This window comes from Acomys russatus, chromosome 18, assembly GCF_903995435.1.
Source record: "Acomys russatus chromosome 18, mAcoRus1.1, whole genome shotgun sequence".
In the NCBI taxonomy this organism is placed as follows: Eukaryota; Metazoa; Chordata; class Mammalia; order Rodentia; family Muridae; genus Acomys; species Acomys russatus.
In genome coordinates, this window is record NC_067154.1 from 983859 (window position 1) to 1007188 (window position 23330).

Here is a 23330-nt window from a genome sequence, read left to right on the forward strand (position 1 = left end):
AACAAGCATGTCCCTTCTCCGGGAGGTCCCTCCAAGCAGTGAGCACGAAAGCAACTCTCTAACATGCCCAGAAAAGCCAGGACACACAGCAGGTTATTATCCCTCAGACACCATCACATAGTATTTGCACTCATGTGTGCCTTGTTCCTTACACACAATGCATCCCAGAGACCACCCCGGTCACCTGCCATACGGGGCTGCTAGCTTCCACATGCTTTCCTCTCATAGATAAACTAAACTTTAGTCCTTTGTTGATAACATTGGATTACTTTCAATTATTTGCTATTTTTTAAAAATCTGAAAAGATGTGGCTGGAGAGATGGTTCAGCTGTTAAGAGCACTGGCTGCTCTTGCAGAGGACCCAGGTTCAATTCCCACCACATAGATGTCACCTCACAATCGTCTGTAACTCCAGTTCCAGGGAATCTGACACCTTCTTTGGTCTTTGCAGGAGCCAGATATACACGTGGAGCACAGATGGACATGACAAACATTCATATGCATGAAATAAAAGTACGTCTTTTTTAAAAACTTTGAAAAAACTGTATGCAGACAGGAAGCAAGTCTTTGTCTGGGCCCAAGGATGTCACACATGAAACACAATGAGTCTTATCAAGCTAAGTGAAAGCACTGCCTTCTTCAAGACAGCACTTCTAGCAATCCACACCACACAGAGAGGTACCTACAGCCCATGTAATATACATTTATTTAAAAGTACACATGCAATTTATATAAAGTAAAATGTAGTCCTGACTGAGCCGTTATAAAATCTAATCAGCTCTACTTAAAATATATGTATGTATGTATGTATGTATGTATGCATGCATGTATGTATGCATGTATGTATGCATGCATGTATGCATGTGTACATACACACACACACACCACATATCTTTAAACATCTTTTACACATGCTTAAGACAGAAAAAAGACTTACCGTCCAAAATTTTATAAAGTACTCTAAAACCGTTGAAGCCACAAAAAGGCAATACAGTAGAGAATACAATAAAAACAGCATGAAGAATTTGTAATTTGTAAATCCCACACAGTTATTCACCCTAGAAGAATAGAGAAAGTAACATTAAAAAAATAAGACAAATTACAGATAAGCAGAAACAGAAAACAAAATGGGGTCTTGGGGCTGGTGAGAGAAGCGCGTGGGGGCTGTCTCATGAAACAGCTCAGCTCTGTAAGATGTGAAACTTCGGGCACTTGTAAAAAAAAAAAAAAATGGAACTATACCTAACAATACTGAGCTTACAGAGATGGTTAAAACAGTAATGTACGCCTTTTAGTCATAAGGTGGGGGGGCAAAGGATCAGAAAACTTACATCATCATGACTTGGAAATAGGTCAAGTGAGAAGCAGAAAACAGTATTTAATTAACATTATATAGATTTTTCAACTGTAATGTTAATTTTTAACCTATAACACCTGGAGTATGTATTTATCAAAAGAAATGTAAGTGTTCCTATCTATCTATCTATCTATCTATCTATCTATCTATCTATCTATGTGTATTAGTAATTTATTTGAGCTCAAACGTATTAATTGAATTGAACTCAAATGCAGGAATACTGGAGCTGGGTATATGGTTTTAGTCGTAGGGAGCACATGCTTAGAATATGTGGGGACCTTGGATTTAAACACCAGCTCCACCTTTAATCCCAGCACTCGGGAGGCAGAGGCAGGCGGATCAATGTGAGTTCGAGGCCAACCTGGTCTACAAAGTGAGTGCAGGACAGCCAAGGCTACACAGAGAAACCCTGTCTCGAAAAACCAAAAATAAATAAACAAACACCAGCTCCAAGAGAAAAAAAAAAAAGATTACTTAAAATCTCTTTTTCTCAATTTCCTGCTCCTGAGGCTTACCCCACCCCTTGGTTTAGCCACTGTCCACCGTTTTCATACGTACCACGGACAGTGATGATCCATCTTAAGAACACATCTAGAAGTAAGCATAAGGAAAGTCATACAGAAAAATCCTGACTAATTTCTCATTATTGTACTAAACTTAAAAATATCCCTTTAAAACTAAATCTTAGACAACTAACCTAGAAACATCAGGTAACTCCTTGCATTCCATAAGCCCCCCCACAGGTAAACAGTCAACTGTTTACACTGTGAAGTTCATCTAGCTCACGGCACCAGATCTAATGACATCTTATTATTCATATGTGAGGATAGCTTTTGGTATATTAGAAAGGACCAGTTTAAACATAACCCAGGAAGAGAAGAGGCAGATGGCCTCTAGTTATGAGCATGTGCAGATTCAAAGTATCAACCCCCAGAAGCGAGCACACCACAGACGGTCGGGTTCTTGCATTCTATAAAGTTTCCTCAGGGTGATCAACACCAAAGCAAGACCAAACTTTCCTCCCACTAGCACACGGATTTTATACACGTAGAGAGCGAGACTATAGATCTCACAAATAAGTTAAGAATGAGAAGCCCGAGCCGATCCTGGTGGCACATACCTTGAATCCCGGCACTCTGGAGGCAGAGTCAGGCAGATCACTGTGAGTCTGAGGCCAGCTTAGTCTACAAATAAGTCCAGGACAGCCAAGGCCACACAGAGAAACACTGTCTCAAACAAACAAACAAACAAAACAAGAAACCTAACATCCAGGAAGTTACCCAGCTTGTCTAAGAGCCCTGGATAGTCAGGGTTTTAAACTAACAAACTTTTCCTTTACCACGTCACCATTTCACATGAAACAAGGATTAAAATGGAACAGATGGCAGCTGAAAACAACTGTAGAATTTACTTCTGACTTTTTTGTTTTAGTATCAACATTGACAATAAAAACAAGAAAATATCATTATAGTTTCTTTAATCCAAGAAGAACTCATATTTTACAAGGAGGTTATAACCACTGGCTCATCAACATCACATTAAGCATAAGTACAGAAAGCATACTTAAGGTTAAAATTCTACTCATCTAGCAGAGCAACTTATTGCAGATTTCTTCTAGTATATTCTGGCTTATATAAGGTTAATGATAATTCTATACACACAGCAAATAATGGGCTAGGATAAAATGGCTTTGCTAAATATGAAAAAGCATGTAAAATATCCCTCTGTCACCGAGTTCCAGGTGAGGGCTAAAGGAAAGCAAATTAAGTAACACTCACCTGTCACAGGCTGAGCAATGATGGGCCCGATCAGGTTTAATCAACTGACATTTTTCACAATATCGGATAGCTAGAGATAGAGAAAAATAAATTCAAAGGTGTGTGTGGTGGTTTGAATAAGAATGCCCCCCCTCCAGGTCCCTAGAGAGTGGTACTATCTGGTGTGGTCTTGTTGGAGAAAGTAAGTCACTAGGGGGTGGGGCCTGAGGTCTCAGACGCTCAAACCCAGGCCCACTGGCTCACTCCCTGCCACTGCCTGGAGACACAGATGTATTGCTCTCAGCTCCCTCTCCAGAGCTGTGTCTACCTGCATCCTGCCCTGCTTTCCACCCATGACAGTGGACTGACCCCTCTGTAGGGCAGCCCCCAACAATATCTTCCTTTGTAAGAGTTGCCTTGGCCATGGTGTGTCCTCACAGCATCGGAAGCCCGAATGCCAAAGTACACCAGAGCTTCTCAAATAAAATGTTAAGAGAAAAGGACCTCACAACGTATCTTTACACAAGTTTTTAGACTTGTGTAATCAAAAGTACTTAAGTGACTTGCCGAAGGCCAAACACCAAGATCAGTAACAGAACTAGGCCAGAACTCAAGAGGTCCACTGAGTCCCGAGCCCCAGTGCCTGCTGATTTCAGCAGTATCTATAACACCATCAGGGTGCTTGCGGCATCTGGAGGCATCTGGAGGAGTTCTGAAATAGCTTTATTTGAAGGTCCTCACAATACCTTCTGTCCAAATCCATCCCTACTCCAGACCAATGACAAACAATTCATTTTTGGAATAACAACATGCTACACTATTGCCTAATTCACATTCAATTGTTCAAAAGATACTGATCCCTACTATGTGCCAGGTATTCTAAGGAAAAATCCCTGTTTTGTGAAGCTATTATATACTTCATATCTTAGGGACTAAGAGAGTCAACAAAATAAATAGCACATTAGACAGTGACAGCAGACGGTACAGAGAGTAATCTAACTTTACAAACACCTGAGTGAAAGGGTTAGAGACGGAGGACATAGCTCAGATGGGAAGAGTGCTAGCCTAGCATTCATGAGCAAAGCCCCAGGTTTGAAGCCCACCATGGTGCATGTCTGTAATCCCAGCACCTGGGAGGCCTTAGGCAGAAAGCCCAGAAGTTCAAGGTCATTATCAACTACACTGGGAGCCTGAGGCCAGTCTGGGATACAGGAGACTTAAGAGAGAAAACAAGAAAGCAAAAACAAAACCAAAAAAGCCATGATCTTAAAAAATGAAGACTGCTTTTCCCCTGCTGCTGCCAAGTTGCACGGAAGCTGAAGTGCGTTCAAGATTCAGCCTCATCCATAACCCATTGCCATGGCTGAGGAAGTACATGCGAGGTGTACTGGATGTCAATACTGTTCTACAAGAGGTGCTGAAGACCGCCCCCATCCATTAAGCCTAGCATGTGGCATACGCAAAGCTGCCAAAGCCTTAGACAAGCGCCAGGCCCAACTCTGTGTGCTTGCATTCCAACTGTGATGAGCCTATGTACGTCAGCCCTTTGTGCTGAGCACTCGATCAATCTGATTAAAGCTGATGACAACAAGAAACTAGGGGATGGGTAGGCCTCTGTAAAATCCATCGAGAGGGAAAGCCACGGGAAGTGTTTGGTTGCAGTTGTGTAATCTCAGGCCAAGGATGTCATAAAGGAGTACTTCAAATGCAAGAAACCAATAAATAAACATTTTCACTCATTAAACAAAACAAAAAATGAAGACTTTAATTATTGCTGTTTGCTCTTCCAAAGGACAAAGTTCAGTTCCCAGAACCCATAGCAAGTGGCTCATAACCATCTGGAACTCCATCTACAGATCTCCGGCCTCCGAGTATACATACCTACATGCGCATGCACACACACAGACCCCTAATTAAAAATAACAAAGATGTTCGTTACAGCTATTTTAAATAACAAAATACTAGGAATAATTTCTGGGTTTTTGTTTTTTTAATGTGTATGAGTGTTTTACATGAATGTATGTTCTGTGAAACCCAATTGTGCCTTTGTTGGCCTTGAAGGCCAGAAGATGGCATCAGATCCCTAGGGACATGGACTTACAGACAGTTGTGAGCTGCCACATGGTGCTGGCGGTTTTACCTGGGTCCTTTGGAAGAACAGAGTGATTGTAAGTGCTGAGCCACTACTCCAGTCCCTAGGAATAATTTTATACATGAAAATGGCTAAATAGTTTATGGTATATCTGTATAGTGCACTATTCTGCAGGACAAGAATTTTCCACACAAAATACAAATCCCATTAAGGAAAAGACAGCTAACTAAAGTCCATACAGCAAACAGAAATGTAAGGCTACATGTGTCGTAAGCTCAGGATCAGAAAGAAGCCAAGAACCTCATGTTCCCTTTTTCTTTTTCTTCTTTTTTTTGTTGTTTTTTGTTTTTTGAGATAGGGTGTCTCTGTGTAGCCTTAACTATTGCTTTGTAGACCAGGCTGGCCTCGAACTCACAGAGATCCACCTGCCTCTGCCTCCTGAGTGCTGGGATTAAAGGTGTGCGCCACCACCGGCAGGTAAAACTTCAGAGCACCCAGAAAAGGACAGTGCTGAAGACAGAAGTGCAGCAGGGTGAGAATGGGGTGCGCTCTCATTTGTTCAATGAATACCTGAGAGTTCCTACATAGGGTAATACTGCCCATTTCCAGAAATAGAGGCGAACACAGCAAACCTGCCTCCTGCTTTCAGGACAGTCGACTTTAAACAGAAATCTGGTTTCTATGAGTTTGAAGGTTCACACAATAACTCATTAAAGTGCAGGTATCCTTTCAAAGCTAGAAACCCAAGAGTGGGTCTGACTGTGTGGACAGCACTCAGTTGAAAGGTACATGCCCGGGTGAATGATGAAGCCTGTTGCTGGGATGTGCTGGGGCAAATCACAAATGAGAATCCAGAGTGCAACTTCTCTCTCTGTTGATAAAAAAACCCAGAAATGAAGAGATTCAGAAGAGATACTTGGGCCCACTCTTAAGGCTATCAAGCTACTGAAACAATAGACACCAAGAAACAGAAATTTCTCCAGGAATCTCATACAGGAAAAAGGAAGGCTGAGGTCCTAGGGTCAGCCAGAAGAGGGACTTAACTCCCAAGATCAGGAGACCTTGCCAGAGAGACGGAAGCTGCAATGAGATGTGCAGATGCACACCAGGACCAGGACTGCTGCATTATACATACCCCTTGCCTCATACTTAACTTTACCCTCATGTAGGGACACCAAAACGGCTCAGAAAAGTTACCAGATCTTGTCTCTCTTCCCTGTATGGACACACTGAATAAACGTCGGGCGGTGGGGGTGGTGAGTCTGATTTCCTGACTTCCTTTAATTGACTTACTAGACAGGTAGCTGAACCTGGTGTGTTACGGCCGCCAAGGCAATGGTGACATGGAACTGTGTGTACAGCCGCAAGCCCACCTAATATACCCGGCACACAGCACAGGACTTGGAAGGTTACTGCACATGATAAGATCCTTGAATCTGCTATAACTCAGGAAGAAACTATTAAACATAATGAATGAACAGAGTATGCTTCATGATTAAAAACTGTAATCTTTGAGAGGCCCTGAGTTCGACCTATAACAAGAGATGAAACACTCCTGTAGAGTTAAGAAATAGAACAGTGATAGGCAGGGTGGCTCACACCTTTAAATCCCACCACTCAGGGAAGCAGAGGCAGACAAATCGCTGTGAGTTTGAGGCCAGCCTGGTCTACAAAGGGAGTCTAAACAGCCAAGGCTACACAAAGAAACCCTGTCTTGAAAACACAAAAGGGGGAGGAGGTGGGGAAGTACCTCATAAATCAAGTAGTAGTCTCATTTATTAAAAAATTAATATACCAAAATAACTTTATAAAATATTTTTAACAACATAACTTCAAAAACCAGCTATTGCTAAGACAAATAAAAGCAACTCCTCCTGAGAAGCCCACGCCGGCTTCTGTGTGCACAGCTGTACTCCTAAGTCTGCCCATCCATAACACTAGTGTGTCTATATTGAAAACGTTTAAAAGATTTATTTTTAATTATGTGTGTATGTGCCTGTGGGTGTGGGTGCCTGCAGTGGCTAGAAGAGGGCGTTGGTTTCCCCTGGAGCTGGAGTTACAGGTGGTTGTGAGCCACATAATGTGGATGCTGGGAAACAAACTCAAGTCTTCCACAGGAGCAGCAAGACCAATTAACCCATCGTTCAGTCTCCATACAGCCCCACAAAACTTTTTCTTATAAACTCCAACTTTTCTGGACATAAGTCACAAATTCTGGCTTGACCTTGAGGCCTCTAAAAGAACCCTTTACGCTGCACTGCTGGCAACATCAAGCTGTGGCTTCTGTTGCTACTGAGATGACTTGGGCTTCAAATGTCTAAGTGACTTGCACAGCACCCGTAAGGAAACACGAGGTTTAATTTGCAATAGATGCGTTTCTCCTATACTACAATAGGCTAGTTATACTGTTTGTCCTGTGTGGTATTTATGCATGGCGTGGTGTACGTGTGGTGCACACTCGTGAAGAGGCCAGGACAAAGTCTGTCTCTGTTGCCTTGACTCAGGAAGCTGGCTGTTCTGGCTAGACTGGACAGCTAGTGCTCTCAGGAAGTGCTGGTCCCCATCCTGCAGTGTGCCTGGCATGCATGGCAATGCTGGGATTTTTACAAGGGTGTCAGATTCAAACTCAGGTCCTCATGCAAAGCATTCTTACCCACTAAGCCATCTCTCCAGCCCACCATCCTATTTTACAGCTTTAAAATCAAAGATAACCCTTAAAATATTGCAGTTAATTAAAATTTTCTTTTCCTTTTTTTTTTTTTTTTAAGACAGAGTGTAACTATGTAACCATGGCTAGCCTAGAACTCACTGTGTAAGACCAAGATAGCCTCAAACTCACAGATTATATCTGCTGGGATTAAAGGTGTGAGCCACCATGCCTAATTTAAAACTTTCTTGAGTCAGGACTTATACACAGCCACAAAGGTAAGCCCCCTGACTGTGTGGTCTGTCACTGAGAAGCCCATTGGGCTCTGAAATCAGGGTACTCAGATTCATATCCTGTTTCTTTGCATACAGCCTTGTAATGATTCTGAAGAAGTAATTCAGTGTGTGTCCATAGGGATTCACGCTGACATTATTTACTGCCAGCCTGAGTCACAGTACAAGGACTCTCCCAGAAATACCACAGTTGCTTTCCTTGCAGTCTGCCAACATGCTATAAATGGTCCAACCATGTGGATGTTTACAGCTGCATTCAAATGCCTGTAACGTGCCTGACTCCATCCCTCTACACCAGAGGCCATGAAAGGAGGATGTGAGTTTAATGTGGGAAGTCCATCCGGTCTTCCCATGCCTAGGCCCATGCTTCTGTCAGGAAGTTCCTCAACACCCCCAACACATGCTGTTTTCTCTGCTGCTTCTCACTGATCCCACAGCACCTGGGACTGATTCCCATTATTTGGACAAGATTAGTATCTACCCCATGAGGTTATTGTGAATTTAAAAAGAGTTCTTATGTGTAGAACTCAACACAAAGAAGCCATTAAGCTGCTACTATCTTGTCTGAACAATTAACAAGCTATATAATTTTTAAAAACATTTATTTATTTTATTATGTTTACAGTGTTCTACCTGCAGGCCAGAAGAGGGAACAAGATCTCTCTCTCTCTCTCTCTCTCTCTCTCTCAATTTTTTGAGACAGGGTTTCTCTGTGTTAGCCTTGGCTGTCCTGGACTTCCTTTGTAGACCAGGCTGGCCTCGAACTCATGGCAATCTGCCTGCCTCTGCCTCCGGAGTGCTGGGTTTAAAGGTATGCGCCACCACGCGTGGCTGGGAATGAGATCTCATTACATATGGTTGTGAGCCACCATGTGGTTGATGGGAATTGAACTCAGGACTGTTGGAAGGGCAGCCAGCACTATCAACTTCTGAGCCATCTCTCCAGCTCCACAAGCTATATAACTTAAGCAATGTCCTATAGCAAAGTGACCAGGTCAGCACCTGTGATTCCTCTCTATCACAGAATTAAACCCAAGGAAAGGAAACTAACATCTCAGTTGATGCTTAGAAGAAGCACTGTCCCAGTGGAAATAGGAAGGCTAGAACCCGGCAGGTGAATTGTCCGTGTCAGGGTTGCTATACCCATGGTGAAACACCATGATCAAAGCGACTCCAGGAGAAAAAGGGCTTTTGGGGCCGTACAGGCCTTTTCTTAATTGGGTTCCCTTCTCTCGGATGACTTTAGGTTGTGTCAAGTTGACATAAAACATAAAACACAGAGTTCACAGCATGGCCTTGAAATTTTTGTTAAATTTTCTCCCCATATTTTGTACATTTTGATTTCTTTTATTATTATTCAGTGACACAGAATAGTTAACAATTCAAACTGGAATGTTCTTCCTTCCTTCTTTCTTTCTTTCTTAAAAAAAAGAAAAACTTTCGTTTTTTTCAAGACAGAGTATCTCTGGGTAGTCCTGGCTGTCCTGACTCGCTTTGTAGATCAGACTGGCCTTGAACTCAGCGTCCCCAAGTGCTGGGATTACAGGTGTGTGCCACCCAGCCTGGCTCACACCAGAATTTTCAAACGATAGTGTACTAGATCAGTATTTGAAAGCTTTAGCTAAGAAGGCTGCGTGTTAGGGTGAAAACAGGCAACAAAACAAACTAAACCCAAATTCATATTAGTGGGAACCCCTCTGAGAACCTGCATTAATACAGGTAACTAATTATCCAGTCACATCTTAAACACCACCCAGAGGCACTAAACAGGAACAGGAAACAGTGTTCCTTACGCGGCACGCAGTGTCAGTGAAGCCAAGCAGGTCTACCCTGACAGGCACACACACATCAAAACTCTTTGCCAAGTCCAGCCTGTCTCTCTTACCCTTTGAAGCTGATGTGGTGTAGACGGGTAAGTCTCTTGCTGCTCTTCTCAAAATATCTTGCTGTCTTTCTTGGCTGAACTCCTTCTCATACCGTTCCTTTTCAGAATTTGACAAGTAGAACTAGAGAGAGAGAGAGAGAGAGAGAGAGAAACACTACTAAATTAGTAATTCTTAGCTAGTGTGTTGAGGAAGTTTTACTAAAATAGGGGAAGGACCCCCAGATACTGTGCTTCATGAAAACAAAACTCATTTCCAACTTAACATTTTAACTGCAGACTAAAAGTGTTACTACTTCCTACTAACAGCACAGGAATTCCTTTTTTTTTTTTTTTTTTTACTTTTGAGACAGGTTTCTCTGTGTAGCCTTGGCTGTCCTGGACTCACTTTGTAGACCAGGCTGGCTTTGAACTCACAGAGATCCACCAGCCTCTGTCTCCCAAGTGTTGGAATTATAGGCATGCGCCACCACACCTGACAAAATTACAGTTCTTAATTAAAAAAAAAAAAGTCCACCACATCTTTTCATTCAGTTAAAAAAATGTTGAGGGCTGAGGACTATGACTGATGTAGAATGACACCAAACATTTCTTTTCTTTCTTTTCTTTTTTTATAAATTATCATCACTTAGGTATTCTAAGCTCATGCCTATAATCCTAGTACTTGGCAGATAGCCTGATAAGAGGACTGACATAAATAAATTCATAGACTACAGAGTATCTCACCTGACAAAAGAAAAAGTAAAATAAGTAAGCAAATATGTATATAAATAAATACATATAACTAAGTCAATATGAAATATTTGTAAGTAAACGTGAGTAAATGTAAAATAAAAGTTATTGTCAAGTATTTTTCTTCTCTATCTGCCTATGTTTTATATATGTGGTATATGTATGTGCTCAGGGTACATGGGTATATGCACATGTTTGCTAATGTTGTGTGTATGTATGTGTATGTGTGTGAGGGTACATGTGTGTGGAGGCCAGCAATCAGTGTTTTGTGTTTTTCTCAACCTCTCTCCACTCTTTGTACCAGAGTCTCTCTGGTATTGGACTTGGAGCTTATCTATTTTGCTAGGATGGCTAGCCAACAAGTTCCATGAATCAGGTGCCTGTGTCTGCTGCACCAGTGCTGGGGACACAAATGTGATGTGCTCAGCTTTTATGTGGTGCTAAGGATCTGAACCCAGGTCTTCATGCCTTGACAATGAGTAATGAGCCTCTCCCCAGGCCCCTCATCCTTCTCTGTTTGTGCGCTTTGAGACAGTGTTTCTCTCTGTGTGCAGCCCTGGCTATCAACCAGGCTGGTCTCAAACTCAAAGATCCGCCTGCCTCTGCTTCCCAAGTGCTGGGACTGTAGGTGTGTGCCACCATGCCCGGCTCCCTCCACTCTTAGGTTCTTTTCACCTGTTCTTCCCCAATGTTCCCTGAAGCTTAGAGGGAGGAATGTAGATGCCCCTCCCTATCCAGGGCTGCGCACTCAACAAATCATTTCTTCTTAGCCCTCAGACCAGCTATGAGTCTCTGCAGTAACTGCTGCCATCCTCTACAAAAAGAAGCTTCTCTGACCAGAGCTAAATTCTAGAGAAAGTTTTAATTTTTACAAGGATAGTCAAATGTTGCTATGCTTGAGTGACAGTGAGATCCCAGCAAGGGGTCCCGTGTATTGTCTGTTTTTCCAAATGCCTCAATGAAATAAAAAAGTCATTGCTCACACTTTTTGTTGTTTTAAAAGTTATTTTTTCTCTGAATTATGTGTGGGTACATGCCTGCACGTGGGTACATGCACATTAATGTAGTGCTATCAGAGCCAGAGGCACTGGATCCCCCTGGGCTGAATTACAGACCTCTGAGACACCATCTGTCATCTGGGTACCAAACTCAGGCAGAGCAGCCAGTGCTTCTACCTGCTGAGCCAGTCTCCAGTCCCATCAACCAATTGTGCTATTCCCTCCAGAATTATCAGAGCTCATCGCCTCATCTATTTCTCCTTTCCTCAATGAAATACTCCTTTCAGAAGTGTTTCTGGCTCTAGATTTTTTTGGGTTGTGGGCAAGGAGAGGAGCTTAGAAATATTTTTCATAGCTGGGCATGGTGGTGCATGCCTTTAATCCCAGCACTCGGGAGGCAGAGGCAGATAAATCTCTGTGAATTTGAGGCCAGTCAGGTCTACAAATCAAGTCCAGTACAGCCTAGGTTACACAGAGAAACCTTATCTTTAAAAAAAAAAAAATAAAATAAAAAAAGCAACAAAACAAAGCCATATATTATCATATATTCTTACATATAAAATAATATATTATTACATATTTTCCCAAGACAGGGTTTTTCTGTGTAGCCTTGGCTGTCTTGGACTTGCTTTGTAGACCAGGCTGGCCTCGAATTTACAGAGATCCGTCTCCTCCTGAGTGCTGGGATTAAAGGCGTGTGCCACCATGCCCAGATCATATATTCTTAGCATATTAAATATTCTTCACCCTCCCAGCTCCTAGGTCCCCCACTTTCCTACTGACTTCAGGTTCTTCCTCTATCTCTCAAAACAAAACAAAAAACCAAAGCCAAAAATCAAAACAAATCCAAAAAGATTAAAAAAAAAAAAAAAAATGACACAAAAACACGGATCCTCCCTCTAGTTTCTTTTGAGATAGGCTATCGCTATGCGTTCCAGGCTAGCCTGGGATGTTATGGAGCCAGGCCGCCCTTGAATGTATAGTCCTTTTCGTCCACTTTCCTAGTTCCACCAAGGCCAGCTGGATTCATTTCAGGAACCTTTCCTACCAAGCATGAACTCAGTTGCTCTTTTTATGTCATCACAAGGGCCTTCCCCTTTCCATGACTTCTTGTAACTAGAAATTTCTACATTTTCTACCAAGTCTATTTAACAGATTTGTTTTTTTAAACTAAGAATAAAATAGACTTTTTTTTTAAAGTCACACTTCATATTTTAACAATACTGACCCTCTATTTTTACTTATTTATGTTTTCCTTTTAAAAGGCCAAAGAGGGGACTGGAGAGATGGCTCAGAGGTTAAGAGCATTGACTGCTCTTCCAGAGGTCCTGAGTTCAATTCCCAGCAACCACATGGTGGCTCACAACCATCTGTAATGAGATCTGATGTCCTCTCCTGGCCTGCCAGTGTATATGCAGGCAGAACACTGTATAAATAATTAAACAGACCATAGTGTGTGGTTATTTGGGTACATACTTGGTTAAGGAGTAACTGCTGATTATACTAAAATTGTAAATCAATATTAAATATTAATAATCATTCAACAAGAGATGGAAGAGTTATTTTTCTTCAGTGGTGTGGTCACAGCTAAGTTGCCCATGCTTCAGTAAATAACTCCATACCAATGCTCAGGCAGGCTACCCAATCCAACTCAGTGAGTCATAATCACACACACCACGCACGCATGTATGCATGCATGCACCCACACCCAGAAGTGAAAACGGGGTTTAGAGGGTTGGGGTAAAAAGATAATGGGGGCTGAGTATGATCAAAATACATTATACACATATGAAACCATCAAAGAATTTTTTAAAATCTACATTAATCTATTTTTCTTTTCCCTCCGAGACAGGGTTTCTCTGCATAGCATTGGCTGTCCTGGACTTGCCTTTGACTAAGCACCTTCCTTGCATCTGATCTGCTGGCTTTAGTAAGCACCTACTGACTGGAAAGAAAATAATTCCAGTTTTAATAACTTAACTCCCCTAAAAATGTTAGCTTTTGTTCTTTAAGCCTGTCACAACCCCTCCAGTGGAGTCTGTGTGACAAATACTGCACAACCCGAGGCGACGACCCCTACCCAGGGAGAGCCTCCTGGAATGGGGCTGATGTTCCTGCCAGGAGTACGATTATAGCCTTCATTTCTGTCAGTGTGTTATTCTGTCCCTATTCTTTCTCCTAACTTTACTCCCATATCAGGACTTTTCAGGCATGACAACGTTGCTATGAGATGGCCCTAATTTGGGACTGCAGCCTGGGACCATTCAGGCCTGGGGTAGTTCTGCTCCACTTCCACTTATTAAAAGAAACATGGCTGAGAATTAATCATTAGTTAATAATTTATATTATGGCTTAAAAGAAATAAAGTGTTTCAGAAAGCTCCAGATAGTGGTGCTCAGATATTAGAAAGGTGTTGGGCCTAAGTTCTGCTTATGGGAGAACACTGACCCTTGACAAAGAGGGCACATGCATACTGATACCAAGCCAGTAACTTAAGAGTGATGATGTCTTTACTGTGTGTTCTGTACCCTGTATTGTTTCATTTAAAGTTGTAATTCAAAACATGACAACACTATTACTTTGCATTCTGTACTTGTACTGTGTATGTCTGATTGCTCACGGACTTCTGTGAATCTACTCCGTGGGAAATGTAACCACAACACGGCCCCCTGCCGCCCCGCTTCAAAATGTATATATAAAAATTTAGGCTGCTTGCCTGCAAAATACACTCAGATTCAGACACAAAACCTCTGGGCTTGTCTCTGTTTGTCACTCACCTATCTTTGTCCACCAACACTTCGAGAACTGCTGTTCCCAAGGACCTCTACCTGACTGAGATGGTCTGTGGCATAAGCCCATTTGATTCCCTGAGTCCTAACTCCTAAGTGCTTTCACTTCTGACCTAATACCGTTGCGTAGCAGCAGAGTTTTGCAGTTACATCCATACTGCTAGCTATCACTATATGGAATCTTTTTTTTTTTTTTTTTTTTTTTTTTTTTTTTTTTTGGTTTTTCGAGACAGGGTTTTTCTGTGTAGCCTCGGCTGTCTTGGACTAACTTGTAGACCAGGCTGGCCTCGAACTCACAGCGATCCACCTGCCTCTGCCACCCGAGTGCTGGGATTAAAGGTGTGCGCCGCCACTGCTACCACCTGGCTTACTATATAGAATCTTAATGAGAAAGACAATTGGTTTTACTTCTGTTCTTGGCTGTCAGCAGACTTAGTTTAAGTGGCTCTTGAAGACTTAAAAAATTCATTCAGCATTTGTCAAACACCCATGATATGCCAGATTTTCATGAGGGAGGGGTGTAAAGTAGTGAACACAGTGGAAAGACCTGTGTCTCGGGCAACTTACAGTTTGGTAAAGTGAAACAAAAGAAAAGTACCATCATAGTATCAGGTGAGTTCCATGGCTGGAGGAGCCTACGGGGATAGTGGGCATGCGTGATATAATGAGCATAAGAAGGGTGAAGCCATCTGGGCGGTGGTGGCGCACACCTTTAATCCCATCACTCAGGAGGCAGAGGCAGGCGGATCTCTGTGAGTTTGAGGCCAGCCTGGACAATAAAGGAGTCCAGGACAGCCAAGACTACACAGAGAAACTCTGTCTTGGGGGGGGGGGGCGGCGAGGAAAGGAAGAGTAAGGTCTAGGCATGTATGTAGTACTGTCTGTCTCATTTGTATTAAAGAAGAAGCATTAAAGAAAAGCTGGGCGCTGGTGGCACACACCTTTAATCCCAGCACTTGGGAGGCAGAGGCAGGTGGATCTCTCTGAGTTCAAGTCCAGTCTGGTCTACACAGCGAGTTTCAGGACAGCCAAAGATGCTACACAGAGAAGCCCTGTCTCGAAAAACCAAAATAAATAAATAAATAAATAAATAAATAAATAAATAAAATTTAAGCGTGCAGCTATCAAGTGGTGGCGTGGTGTGACTACAGAATTTTTTAAAGATAATTTTATTTAATTAACTTTTTAAAAGATTTATTTATTATGTATGCCACACCCTGCCTGCACGGGGGCCTGCCCACCAGAAGAGGGCACCAGATCTTATCATAGATGGCTGTGAGGCACCATGTGGTTGCTGGGAATTGAACTCAGGGCCTTCAGAAGAGGTGCCAGTGCTCTTAACCTCTGAGCCATCTCTCCAGTCCCAGAATGAATTCTTGACCCCCTCATGTGTCTTAGACTACATACTGTTTTAGTTTTCTATTTCTTATTTGTGTTGGAAACTATTTACTTGTAACACATGCTTAATTTTCTTTTGGCTTTTGTTGTTTTGTTTTGAGACAGGTTCTCACTATGTAGACCTATGCTTTCAAAGTGCTGCGATTAAGCCATGTGCCACCATGTCCTGTCACATGCTCTATTTTCAAGTCATCATTACTAAGAATTGATTAATTATATCTTTTTCAATGTAAAGATTATGAAATGGATAGAAGTCTGTAACATAACTTTAAGAATGAACCATTACCAAACGCTCGAAGAACAAAGAAGCCAGCAGGTTTGAGTTATGGTTCAGTCTGCTCTCAGAACAAAGGCATCCAAGAGAAAAACGAGGTAAAAGCCGGTGCAGCTTTATCTGCTGAAGTTCAGCACATACATGCCTGACAGAGCAGTTCCAACACCGAGAGACCTGTACAGCCCTACCTGGAACCACCCTAAACAGGCCCAGTAAACACAATGTATCTACCACAACAGAATAATAATAGTGAGAATGACCTGCAGCCCATAGATGCATCCTACAATTAGAATGTTAATGAGAAGCAGACACTTAAGCACTTAAGAAAATGCGAGAAACGAATCTATAAAGAAGTAAAGCAGAAGGGTGATTTCTTCTGATGGGGTGATCACCTAAGGCTAATATTCTGTTCCCTGAACCAGTGTGGATGATGGTTAACATGTGTGTTTAGTTTTTGTGAAATCTTTTTTGTTTTTTGAGGAAGGGTCCAGACTGCCCTGGAACTTGCTATGTAGACCAAGCTGGCTTCAAACTCAAGAGATCTGCGTCCCAGAGCTGGGATTAAAAGGTAATCCGATGTGCTAGCTAGTCTTATATAAACTAGACTTATCTGAAAAAAGGGAAACTCAATTGAGGAACTGTGTCTAAGATCTGGCTGCAGGGCATTTCTTTAGTGGTGAGGGATGGGGGAGGGCGAAGCCCATTATAGGTGGTGCTCTCCCTGGACTGGGCGGAGCAAGCCAGAAGGCAGCATCCCTCCATGGCTTCTGCATCAACTTCTGTCTCCAGGTTCTGGACCTTGTCCTACTTCTTTCTATGAACACTGATGGGGAAGTTTAACCCTTTCCTCCCCTGGTGCTTTGGTCATGGTGTTTCATCACAGCAATATTAACTTTATCTAGGACACCTGGCCAGTTGTAAAATCTTACCAAGTGTACACTTAGAACTTCTATTTTCTGTTTAGAGACTTTCTTTAAAAGCATTAAATGAGCTGGGCAGTGGTGGCACTTGCCTTTAATCCCAGCATTGGGAGGCAGAGGCAGAGGCAGGCAGATCTCTGTGAGTTTAAGGGCAGCCTGGTCTACAAAGTGAGTCCAGGACAGCCAAGGCTACACAGAGAAAACCTGTCTCAAAAACACAAACACAAAAACAAACCCAAAAAAGTATTAAACTATTTTAAACTATATGGTCTATAATTTTTAATAAATGTTGGAAAGTTAATATGAAGGAAAACAACTGTATTATTATTATATAATATTTGAATATTATTCCTGAAGCAGGAATATGTAAAAAATTCTACTTGGAAAATGCCACAGAGACAGGCACAATTTTCTGATAAGAAAACTGAAGTTCAGAAATTAATGTGTTAAGGGGAAAAACATCAAACTCAAACTCTAAAGTGTATGTGGGGGGTGGGGGTAGGGTGAGAGAGAAAGAGGGAGGGGGAGAGAGAGAGAGAAAGAGGGGGAGAGAATGTGAGCATGCAGTTTCCTTGTTTGGGAAATAGGTCTAACTATGTCCAAGTTTGGTCTTGAATCTGCAATCCTCCTCTGAAAGCTACACTAATTTAGCTGGGCGGTGGTGGCACACGCCTTTAATCCCAGCACTCGGGAGGCAGAAGCAGGTGGATGCCTGTGAGTTCCAGGCCAACCTGGTCTACAAAGAGAGTCTAGGACTGCCAAGGCTACACAGAGAAACCTTGTCTTAAAACAACAACAAAGAAAAAACCAAACAGCTGGGTGGTGGCGGCGCACGCCTTTAATCCCAGCACTCAGGAGGCAGAGGCAGGCAGATCGCTGTAAGTTTGAGGCCAGCCTGGTCTACAAAGTTAGTCCAGGACAGCCAAGGCTACACAGAGAAACCCTGTCTTGGAAAAAAAGAAAAAAGAAAACAAACAAACAAAAGGAAAAAAAGAAAAAAAGAAAAAGAAAGCTACACTAACCGGAGAGTGCCACTGCCATGCCCAGTCTACACAGTCTACAGAAGAGTCTTTTCCCCTCAGACAGCCTCTGCTTCCCGAGTGCTGGGATTTAAGGCGTGCGCCACCACAGAGAAGTGTCATCCCAGCAAGACGAACCTTGAATAACTCTTTCCACATTGACATGTGCTTTAGATACAACACATGTGTTCATGGCTAAGAAAATATGCAGTTTCTAAAAAGCCAGCCCTACTTACCTAACTCAATTCTGTCCCTAACACTTTTTACTCCAGTGTTTAAGAAAATTCAGCATGCCAGAAGGTATTAGTATAACTAAACATTTACTACACTGTCAGTAAATTGTGCTAAGAACAAGCCAATGACTCACATTCACATTACCAGGGAATCTTACAAATGGAAACAGAACAAATGTATCATGCAAGGTTTTAACACAGGTAACCACAAGGAAATATCATTCCATAATCAGTTAAAGCGTTTGACAATTTACCAACAGAAACTTTACCTCTTTGGAGGGGCTAGCGGGAGATGTGAATATTGTCATCCAATAGGACCATACAAACATAACAAAGAACAGATGGAAAGCCACAAGGTAAACAACGGTCTTTCCTGGTAAATAAAAACAAATAATATTTCATTGAATCAAGGTGAAAACAAGAAAATGCATTATGTTAAAATAGTACTTGAGTCACAGGCCTAATTTAATAAACACTTTTACTTAAATATCAAATATATAAACTATCTATATGACATAACAGATATTAAGAAATATTCACTCCTTGTATTCAGAGTGTAAGGTTACAAAATAAGCTCTACTTATAAACCATAAGTTTATGAGTAAAGGCCACATTTGGTGAGACTTGATTACATTCAGTTGCTGAGGATCTAAGCTAAGAACACCTTTGAACACCTGCCTCTACCTTCAGAGTGTTGGGGTTAAGTGTGCATCACCACGCCTGGTTGGGTCAAAGAGAGTTTTTGACAGGCTGGCCTTGAACGTAAGTATATAGTTCAAGATGGCTTGGGACTCATGACCCTCCTGGCCCTGCTTCTCCTATGCTAGGATGTTACACTAGAGTGCATGCATAGCTGGCCACTTATAATTTTAAGTTACAATAATTGTAATTTTTTGTAAATTAAAAGTTGCTTTTAAAAAAGTTACTTAAAAGGACTCATCGCTACTATGAACATTAAACTAAGTGGAACTGGAAACAGAAAGTAAAGAAGTTTTTACCATTAAAAAAAGAATTAATAAATTTGAATAAGTCAATTCCTGTCTGGATTAATGAGTATTCTGAAATTTATTTTATTCAACATAGAAAAAGGTAGCCACTGTGAATTCCTACCATTATCTTTCCCAAGTAGATCAGTTTCACATTTGACTTCTGAACTCCAACTACTCACTAATGTAATATTAAGCCTTTTGTTGTGTTCTATAGTTTTGTTGTTGTTGTTGTTTGTTTTTGTTTTTTTGGAGATAGGGTTTCTTCTCTGTAGCCTTGGCTGTCCTAGACTCATTTTGTAGACCAGGCTGGCCTCGAACTCACAGCCATCCGCCTGCCTCTGCCTCCAGTTTTCCTATTTGAAACATGTAGGGTTGGTTTTTATAAGAAACAAGAAACATTGACTGGGCTCTGAAGAAAAATTTACACTCTGAAGATAAGTCTGAACTTCTCATTTGTAGAGTCAGATTAAATGTCATTTTCCCCACAAAAGTCCTCTCCATTCTCATAACTTTTCACAGGGCACTCCTTTTTATAATTCACATTTGCTTAGACTTCAATTAAAGCACTTATTTCAATAATGTCAGTTGCTTTAAAAAAGACAGATGAATTCTTCCCTCACGGAGACCCTTCGACAGGCTGGGCGTGGTGGGGGCACACTCCAGTTAATGTGTAGTCACATCTGATATTAGCTATTCCAGTTCCATTTCCTATGGAAAGCCTCTTAGTATGACACGTGCTTTCTTTCTAGCCCTTATGAGTGCAAGCATGGAGGATATGAAAATTCAATCTTGCTTAATGTCACTTGTTATAAGAAATCTTAATGCCAGAAGAGAAATTCACAATTGTTTGATAAGAATCCACTAAAAATTTGTTTTTCTCCACTTTTTAAGCCAGCATTTAACTGGTCAGTTCTACTTCTCTGCCAGTATCTGAATTCAAAATAAAAAACCTAATCATGACTTCCCTCTGTGTGGAACCCTGCTATTAAAGGCTGGTGTTTCCAGATAGCCTCTGAGCTCTGCATAGGATGACAAGACTCCCTTTCTCACCTGGGTTCCCTCTCCACCTGATCTGGGGAACCCTGTATCTTCTAAGGAGCATCACATAGCCCTCAGGGAGATTACAGGCTCAGCCTTTTCCTGATAAAACTGTTCACAAGCACCTGGGGATTCCTGGAGATACCCACCCTTTGCTAGTAAGACGTCTTGGTGCTTTGGCTTCCAACCAATGACCTTTGACTGTACCTGGAGAGTCTCTGCACCACCATCCCCCATAGGATAATTAAGTACTACTTTCTCCCTCTTATGACAGGACTGTTTTGTTACATGTAGATCAAGTATCCCTGGCACCCCTAACCCCATCGAATCAAACACAGTCACCCTGAAACCCCTCCCACGGCCCGAGGTTTATAATGTCCCTGATCCATGAAATAAAGGCTTCTTGCTCTCCCACTCCACATGGCTGGCTGAGGCTCACAGTTTACTCTGGGTAAGGAAGGGCCCATTCTCTAGCCAGACTGCCGTGACTCCTGAACTGTTCTTTTTAACAAATAAAATTAACTATTTATTACAAAATAACTTCATGTGACTAATATGTAGTAAAATAGGTGGTTACTTCAGAATCTTAAAGTGGATTTATAGAGAAAAAGAACATCAACACGTAGATACTGGCAACTCTCAGGAGTGGTGATTCAGATCTGGTTATATTTTAACCAGTTATTGCACATCTATGTTGGAAATGATCCATGCTTTTTCTTTCTTAGTGTGATCTCAGACCAATTCTGCTAAGTCTTCTATAATTTAGTTAGAGTTGAAGTGTTGTGATTTTAAGAACCTGCAGCAACATGTTCTAAAATAAACCTGTTAGCCACATCTTAGACTGCTCTTTTAACATTTACTACTCCTTTAGGAAGTTCCTACTCTATGCAAACAAACAAATTTGTTTGCTTTAAAATACATTCTCAGGGGGCTGGAGAGATGGCTCAGAGGTTAAGAGCACCGCCTGCCCTTCAGAGGTGCTGAGTTCAATTCCCAGGAACCACATGGTGGTTCACAACCATCTATAATGTGATCTGATGCCTTCTTCGGCAGATAAAGCACTCATATACAATAAATAAATCTTAAAAAAAAAAAAAAAAAAAAAAAAAAAACCTCAGACCAGGCAGGGATGGCGCACGCCTTTAATACCAGCACTTGGGAGGCACAGGCAGGCAAATCTCTGTGAGTTCACAACCAGGTTGGTCTATAAAACAAGTTCAGTATGACCAGGGCTACAATGAGAAACTCAATAAATAAATAAATTAATTAATTAATTAAAATACATTCTCAGCTAAATAAAGTTAAGCTCTTAGCACAATGCCTAGAGATAATTAACAGATAATAATAAATAGTAAGAGAAAATACTGCTTTTAATTAAATTATATTTATGTGATTTGTTTTTTCTTGGGGTGGGCTGGCGGGCTGAGGGCCATATAGGGTCTTGGTCTTATGTGTGTGTGTCAGTAGCCTACTACTGAGCTCCCTTCTGGTCTCGGTCTCTCTCTCTCTCTCTCTCTCTCTCTCTCTCTCTCTCTCTCTCTCTCTCTCTCTCTCCCTCTCTCTCTCTCCTGTCCCTCATCCCCACACCTCTCTCATTCTCTCTCTTTTGGTTTTTCAAGACAGGGTTTCTCTGTGTAGCCTTGGCTGTCCTGGAACTTGCTCTGGAGGCCAGGCTGGCCTTAAACTCACAGAGATCGCCTTCCTCTGCCTCCTAAGTTGCTGGGATTAAAGGTGTGTGCCACCACCACCTGGCACCCTTCAGTTCATGATTTTGGGGTGACAAGGTCTTGCTGTATAGCTTGGGTTGGTTCTAAACTTACTGTATAGACCAGCCTGGCCTGAAACTCACAAAGCTCTCAGTCTCCCAAATGCTAAGATTACAGGCATGGTCTACCACGCCCAGCTTACGTGAACGTTGGGCAAACATCTAGTTACATATATGAAAGTGGGCTGGCAAGATGGCTCAGCAGGTTTAAAAAAAGGCAATCGCCAAACTGCGTTTGACCCACACAGTAAAAAGAGAGAACCAACTCCCAAAAAACTGCCCTCTGATCTACTCATGTGCACGTATGCACACACAAATACAATGTGGAAGAAATATATAAAGTAAAATCTTTAGAAATAAATCAAAGCTCTAAGAAAAATCTAAATGTATAAATCAAAATTTCTGTGCTCAAAAAATCACCTGCAACTCAATGTTTCATATAAGATAGCCTTTAATAAGGGGTAAAGTACAAACAACAACAACAACAAATAAATAAATATTGAGCTGCGTAGTGGTAGACCACTTTAATCCCAGCACTCAGGAGGCAGAGGCAGGAGGATCTCTGAGATCTGAGCCTGCTTGGTCTACAAAGTGAATTCCAGAACACCAGTACTACACAGAGAAACTCTGTTTTGAAAAACCAAAAATAAGGTAAGTAAAAGTAACTGTTCAATTGTTTCAGAATCCTCTGGGTTTCTGCACGTTAAAATCTAATTTTATTTTTGAAAATTTACTTCAATGGTACTCCTAAAGTTTTAATTCTAGTAAAATTCTTAGAAAAGATATTTTTCCCTCTAGGTGCTGCTGACTGGTCATTATAAACTCTTTATTGCCATGATCTAATATTACAAATTTCAAGTCTGATATTCTACTTAAAGTGAGATAAGAGGGTCTTACCATTTTCTCCTTTTCCAGAAACAGTAACTAGAACAGAAGGAAAAAAAAATAAATATACTTTATATATGAAGTTTATGAATATTTATTTTAATTTCATTTCATAAAACTTCAAAAACATCCTTTATCATTAACAATGTAACTATTTTAAATGTTTAGACTTTTTTTTTAAACCTCAGGTGTGTTGACAGATCTCTTTAGTGCTTTCCTTAAGCAGTGTTTCTTTGTGTAACCCTGGGTGTCCCAGAACTAG

At 41.5% G+C, this 23330-nt stretch overlaps 1 protein-coding gene across 5 annotated transcripts in view; it reads right to left on the reverse strand.

Annotated features, from left to right (window-relative positions):
* Zdhhc20 (zinc finger DHHC-type palmitoyltransferase 20) overlaps window positions 1-23330 on the reverse strand; it is a 57616-nt gene that overhangs the window by 20685 nt on the left and 13601 nt on the right. For all 5 annotated transcript variants that reach the window (XR_007832278.1, XM_051160634.1, XM_051160631.1 and 2 more), the window contains exons 2-7: window positions 23081-23107; window positions 18661-18764; window positions 10032-10152; window positions 3136-3205; window positions 1916-1948; window positions 938-1058 (exon numbers count right to left, since the gene is read on the reverse strand). Coding sequence is in view for 4 of the 5 variants with exons in the window: in XM_051160634.1 (XP_051016591.1) it covers window positions 938-1058; window positions 1916-1948; window positions 3136-3205; window positions 10032-10152; window positions 18661-18764; window positions 23081-23107 (476 nt within the window). In the remaining variant the exon portion in view is untranslated. The remainder of the gene's footprint in view (window positions 1-937; window positions 1059-1915; window positions 1949-3135; window positions 3206-10031; window positions 10153-18660; window positions 18765-23080; window positions 23108-23330) is intronic.